The 7,383-nt window shown below is 31.4% G+C and overlaps 1 protein-coding gene across 3 annotated transcripts in view; it reads right to left on the minus strand.

Moving 5' to 3' along the window:
- Positions 1-7,383, minus strand: part of LOC117100750 (neuronal acetylcholine receptor subunit alpha-7-like) — a 24,613-nt gene that overhangs the window by 10,020 nt on the left and 7,210 nt on the right. For all 3 annotated transcript variants that reach the window (XM_033240541.1, XM_033240544.1, XM_033240543.1), the window contains one exon: positions 3,776-3,820. In XM_033240541.1, coding sequence (XP_033096432.1) covers positions 3,776-3,820 — 45 coding nt within the window. The remainder of the gene's footprint in view (positions 1-3,775; positions 3,821-7,383) is intronic.

Here is a 7,383-nt window from a genome sequence, read left to right on the forward strand (position 1 = left end):
GGCCAACATTTATTTAGGCCATACAATTATGTATGCCTTTTGTTATTTAGGCCTACTTATATAATATAAATGAAACAGTGGTACACAGCACTTATGATTTTGTACCATAGAAAAAAATTGTAAATTATTATTAAATGCCTAAGCCTATAAGATATTTTTAATTGTCGGTTTCCACAATGTGGGTACGATGATGGCAGGTTCGTGCTGAATGATGAATGTCAAGATAAGAATATAGCACATTAAATGACAGTATTGAGTAATTTACTGCTGAGGCATCGGGTCTTGTTGCACACACGAGGATGAGAGAGCAGCTTTAAATGATGAAGTTTTGAGGGTTGATAGACAGATCCATAAATTATTAGGCGGATGAAATAATTTCTGATGGGTTTGGATAAGTTTGTGATGGTAGGCTATGATGAGGGAAATTAGGTTTTAAAGCTGAGAAGGCTCTGTATTAGCCATTTTAATCTCTTATCTGAATAATGTCACACTTGTTTTAAGGACTTTTTGACTGTTACTGGGGGTTAGGGGGGTGCTCCTTTTGCCACTCTCTGTATTCACCACTGCTAAAGTAAGTTATTTTCTTTCAATGAAGAATGTAAAAGAAAATGTTACCAAGCCAATTCAGTTAAATTCAATAGTTATCTCGAATTAAAGGGGTCATAGAATCACAGAGCTCTCTAATCTGAGGGTGTAGATACACTACTACTACTGCTGCTGCTGCTGCTGCTGCTGCTACAACTACTGATGGTAAAAGATCGTCAGGTTAGTACTTAGTGTAAAATAACAGTCTGCATTGAAATCGGTATATATAATTATTCGTAAGAGCGAATTTTGGAGACAAACATATTTTGATCAATTAAGCGATTGTAGGAGAAACAAACCTTTGCAATATATTGTGGATATCAGCAGCGACTCTGTGGTCTTTAATTTCTTCAGTTACTTGACAAATTGTCACGACCTTAGTCGAATTTTTGGGTCAACTAATAACTTACGACAATTTACTAAAGATGTTTGGATCGATCAAGAAGTTCCTTTGTAGATTATCGTTGAACTGTTGTTGATTCGACACTGAAACATTGGCTAGTATCGAAGCTCCGAGCTGTCGGGGAGTCTGACCCTCTTTGTTGATATTATTAGTAATGTCGTAGGAATAAGCCCGTATCGTAGTGTTTTTAATCACCCCCTATATCTTTCTCCCCTGCGTTTTCTCATTTTTGAAGAAATGGTCAAATATCTCCTTCGACATGATAAGGGAGACAAGGATGGGCGTTTGTTTTCCGATAGGGGAACTTCCACTGGGCCTTCCTTGTTATACTGACATCACAACTGTGCTGTATCAGCGCTAGTAACTAGCAATATATTTGATGTATGATTATAGTAATTGTTATATAATAATTTAATGGGAACTACACTTTTTCATCAGTGGCACACTTCTCAATAGAAGGAGCGTCCAAAACAATACAGTAAAGTTTACAAAGATACTTAAACTAAAAAAGTTATTTGCACCTATATGTGTGTTCAAAGAAACAACAGAAGCAGAAAAGTAAAGGAAGCTGTCGAGACACACGCTTGTAATTGCTGCGAAGCAGCCAATTCATATTCTTGACAGCAATTTGACCTCTGAAAGGTCATTGTTTGTCAAAAAACCTGCGCCTAAGACAGCTGAAAAGCGGAGTTTCCTTCTTTCGTTCTGCCGGGTAAAATCAATTACTTTAGGCGACGTTTGTAGACTAACCTACTCGTACCAACGTCCGCATGTCGCGACGCTGGAGTAGGCTACTATTCAGCGTTTTTATTATATTTCTAGGTTTCCTATATCTACGTTTAATCGGCTCATGTCTCAGCCACAATATTTTGAGGCCAATATAGACAATGGGTCGTGTCTCATATTATTTGTTATATTTTTATTATTCATTATTTTCACTTGCTCGCATAAATAATTTTGTTCGAAGAACATTTTATGCAGTTTTACTTCGCAGCACTTCACTTGCAATTTGCAGCGAGCCATCGGCCAGCAGCAGCGAGATGTCACTGCAGCAAAACACTATTGTAGGCCTACACGGTACCAACGCTGTTCTAATATAGACAATGGGTCGTGTCTCATATTATTTGTTAAAATTTTATTATTCATTATTTTCACTTGACTCGCATAAATAATTTTGTTCGAAGAACATTTTATGCAGTTTTACTTCGCAGCACTTCACTTGCAATTTGCAATTTCTAGTTTTAGTTTTACTATTGTAAATAGCGAAACAAGTTGTTATTTGCTTATGTCCCCTTTCGTGTGAAAGCCAGATGTGTGTGGTATTTTTTACCATGGTATTAACAATCTATGATTCACACCCTTTCTCTTAACATATTATTTGTTTAGATTCGAATAATTGTATTACTAATTGTATTTATACAATAATGGCAATCGAATGAAGTTCAATACAAATCGATAAACCTGGTGTGATTTTTTTTTTACTCGCGAAATAGGGCGTCTGCTAACAATCACCTAACGCTCTTCTATTTTAAAACCTGACAACGCACGTGTTACTGTATGTCTGCCATGTTTATCGATACGACGGGGGCGCATGCTGGAAAAATATTTCATATTTTCCAACTGTCCTTGGATTTTGAATAACCAGGCTACCAAATGTAACCTTGGTAGGTCCTATATATCAATTTCTCGAATGATTGACATCTTTCTATAAAAATACATACAGGCATATGCCTACCTGTATATTACAATTGTAATTTGAGATTCTATTATTGGATATTTTACGATATACAAAATGGTTTATGTACATACAATAATTGTTATCTTTTTGTTGATATTATAGGCCTAATTTGGATAAATTCAATATGTTATTGGTTGTATTTGAAGTGTGTGTCTTAAAAAAAAATCGTTCGTTCCTTTTGTGTGTTAATGATTTATTACTACCGTATTTGATTGTATGAATAATGATTGACATTTTCAAGGAAATCATTTATAACATTATTCATTTCCATTATCATTACATCCTTAAATAATAAGGCTAATATAGAATAAGATGTTTAGGAAATGAATTAATATTTATGACATGAATTACTGCTTGACAATCGATTTGACATGATCAGTTTACTTCTTTCAGGACATTTCGTTTAGCTCTCCATACACACACTTATAATTTAGTATTCAAGTGTAGTGACAGTTTAATCGCAATGCAATTTCTAGCTGTCATTATAATGACGAGCAGATAAAACCTAGAAAACTAGTGCCGTCTAAACTGCTTATAAATGATATAGGCATGTTGTTATAAATGACTTTTACATTTATAATAATCATAGTAATATTAATAATAAAAATAGTAATAACAATAATAATAATTATTATGATACTAATACTACTACTACTAATAATAATAATAGTAATAATAATAATAATAATTAAAGAAAATATATATAATAATAATAATAATGAAAATAATAAATTAAGGAAAAAACCGCAATTTCTGCAATTTTTAAGATAGTTTATGTCTGCATCTGTTTTTTTCCACCCTCTGGCTGAGATTCTTAAACAGTACGGTAAGGTCTTGCTTTGTGACCGTACTGGTCGGTGTAAAGTCATGTATAATATAACCGAAATTCCTAACATGATATTCATTTTCAAAAAAATAATAATTGTATATATCTAGAACATAATGTAATAGCCTCTACCAGTTTAAAATATTAAGTACATAACATTAAACAGCATATATTGATTACAAAAACATAAAAAAATATTATAATAAGTGAAGAGTGCACTCACCAAAGTCAGCCAAATATTTGTTGTAATAATCTGATTCACTTCGTCCTATTAGAAAACAAATATTTGATTTTTAACATTCAGTAACATGCTAATATCAAATTACCTATTATTTATGACTTTGCCTATAATTTGAAAATATTAGTTTTACTTTTATGCGGGTTGTAATAATTCGTTATGAATCGCCAATTTAATCTAAAAAAAAAAGGGGTTTTCTGAAAACATTAACAAAATATTTGTATTGCGTTTTATTACTGTCTCCAATTAAAGAAATAAAAGACTAGGGTTTATCATGGTTGATAATAACAGTAGTAATAATAATAATAATAATAATTAATATAAAATTGTTCTTATTATTTAAGATAAATATGTAAACAGAGACTACTACATTAGTATGTAGTATCTGGGTTCGGATCCCAGCTGAGGCACCTATTTTTCCACACTCGCAGATTGTTTTTAAAAATGTTAAAAATCTATTAATATCATAGCATAACCCTATAATTTGTGGCTTTAATATATACGGTATGTTTTGTCTTGAGTTAAATATATGTCATAGAATTGCCGCAAGACGGTTAGAATTTATCTCTAATAAATTATGTTATATAGGCCTTTATATATACATATATATAATATGTATTATTATATATATATATAGTGTGTATGTATGTGTGTGTGTGTGTATCATGTTCCATTATGTTCCTATATATTTGAACACTGTATTATTATTTATATGATTTATACATTTGTGTTCACAGTGCTAAGCAGCAACTTGACTTGTATATGGACACCTATATTTTCTATATACCTACACCTTGTACAGTGTATATAACCCAAGAGTTTTTTTTTTCTTTTTTTTTGTAATGTCTGCTAAGAATTTGAATGGATCAAAGGTGGAGTTTAATCAAACACAATGGGTCAGGGTTCACCCGGCACATCATCGACGTTAACAGATTCAACAGCAGCGCTCAATTATCTTAAAAGAGATCTCAACCCAATTTATGTCAGCGAGTTAGCTGACCACGAGATGTTGCCATTTATTGCAAGTCACAAGAAATTGTTCGAGTTATCATACAAGACGACAGAACTTTGTTGATAAACCATACTTTAGTATTAAGTTGTGCCAGGATGAACATTCATACGTATGCGTGAATGTTTATTTGGTTGGATGCCTAAATTAGATGCGTGCTGCTACAAGCTACATGAATGTATTCCCTAATATTAATACTCAATCATTTAATTAATCACTTAATCAATCAATCGATCCAACAATTAATCTAACAAACTAGTCAATCAATCAACCAATCAATCAAATAGATTGATCAGTCAACAATCAATCAATCAATAATCAATCAATCAATCAATCAATCAATCAATCAACCAATGAATTAAATCAATCAATACAGGTACTATTCAATCAACCAAATAACCAAAATACATGTGATCTATTTCAAATAACTGCTATTAATCGTCGAATTCTACGTATCACTCTCATATATCGGATGGATTGATGATTGACATTTCGTAATTCGTTATTAAAGTATAAAACAACAAACAATCAAATGGTTATTTTTAAAGTACAATAATGTATCGTGACAGTAGTCAGCACGCGTGAGAAAATGTTAAAATAATTTCACATAGAGTTCGTTCCTATGTCCTTGTACACGTTGCTGTGTTTGACTCTATCTTTGTTTTCTGAAATGGATTTTCACACATTTGGCGAGTTTGGGAAATCTGATTGAATCGATTGAAATTGATCGCATCACAAGGGCATTGCGTGGTATTAAGTTTTCCACCGTTGCTTCCCTCTTATACCGATCATAGTTTAGGCCTATGTATTTGAAAATTATTAAATTCCCCGTACCATATGTTTATTCCATTACTTCAATCACCCAACAATAATTTGTTCCATGCCTTTTTAAAATGTATACATGCGGTAAATGACTGTTACACATCATTTATGGTCTGACTATTAGGAGGCAAGGTATGTGAACATTTGTAAATGTAATGTTAAAAATTCATAATATTCACAATAATATTTAATCACTGGTTGGGGAATGAAAGGTGTATACACTGCGCATGTCCAGCAAATTCATCTTAAAGTATAATCCTAAATTTGTTGTTAACACCCGCTGCAATGTAGGTATGTCATAATAATAATAATAATAATAATAATAATATTAATATTAATAATAATTCTTATTATTATTATTATTATTATTATTTCAATTTTTAGCTTGTTGGTATTACTATTGTAATTACTGCTACTATTATATTATCAGTATATTATTATTATTATTATTATTATTATTATTATTATTGTTATTATTATTGTATTTTTATTGTTAATATTGTCACTATAGTTATAATAGGTCTTATTTATTATCATGATCATCGTCATTACTATTATTGTCATCCTCATCATATTTGTCATTATCATTATATTTCACTCTTCTTTTGCTAAGATTTCAACAGTTATTTACTATCTACATAAATTAAGGCTCAAATTCATGTTCGTTTATAAGAATTGCTCGGAGGCTTGTAATTAAGCTTGATGCATGATTCCTATGATGCGTTATGATTACAGTCTATTCACAGCTGGCAAAACAAGAACCGACCAATCAGAGAAGAGAGAATCCTCATCCTATTACTCCATAGAGCAGTTGAAAACTATTTGCTCATTTTCATCATTGCATACTCTTGACTGATATTGCTTGCAGCATTTTCCCAGGTACGTTATTGATCATATCAGCAATCACAGTCTATCGAGTAATTCTATTTTCGGTCGTGTGTGAAAATTCAAAATCGTCTGGATTGATTAGTGTCACGTGGTCTGAGACACGGACAATAATTTTTTGGTGGTATGGAATATGAATATGAAAATTAATATTGTTGAACCTCTGGTTTAGTTATTGTTTTCTATAGAGAGTAATTCGATATTTTAAACTTTTCCAATTGCTCAGTATAGCAATTCAAATAAGGTATTAACTAATTACACGGTGCCTTAATTATATATCTCAATGACCAATAGGCCTATTATTGTACTGTACATTTATTTAAATGTTGTGGCATAGGCCTAAATATAATGTCGTCATGAGGTCATCATAAGATGTGTTCTCCTTTTTTTTAAATTAAGTGTTATTTTTCACATTTATTACCTCTTAATTACCTAAGGTTCATTTTATGTCATGTATACTACGCTGCCAATTACTGCAAAAGTAGTCAAAATATTTGTAGAAATATAATTTTTTTCTAAAGTTAGAGTTATACGTTATATATATGTATATATATATATGTATGTATGTATGTATGTATGTATGTATGTATGTATGTATGTGCGTATGTGTGTATGTATGTATGTATATAGAACTGGTTTTAGTGTAAGTAGTTTATTTCGAATTTATTTACTGCTTGTTGTTCTTTGTTGTAATGCGTATTGAGGCTTTTTGCGGAATGCGCTATAAAAGAATTGATTTATTATTATTATATGAATGTATTTGTAAATTTGTATCTCTACCGAGATCCAGACATTGTTTTCCACAGTATTGTTGATTTTCAGTATTTTGCCTGTTTATATGTATATAGACACACACACACACACATATATACACATA

The sequence above is a fragment of the Anneissia japonica genome, unplaced genomic scaffold, assembly GCF_011630105.1.
Source record: "Anneissia japonica isolate Jap-2015-1 unplaced genomic scaffold, ASM1163010v1 scaffold670_len1213532_cov191, whole genome shotgun sequence".
Taxonomy (NCBI): Eukaryota; Metazoa; Echinodermata; class Crinoidea; order Comatulida; family Comatulidae; genus Anneissia; species Anneissia japonica.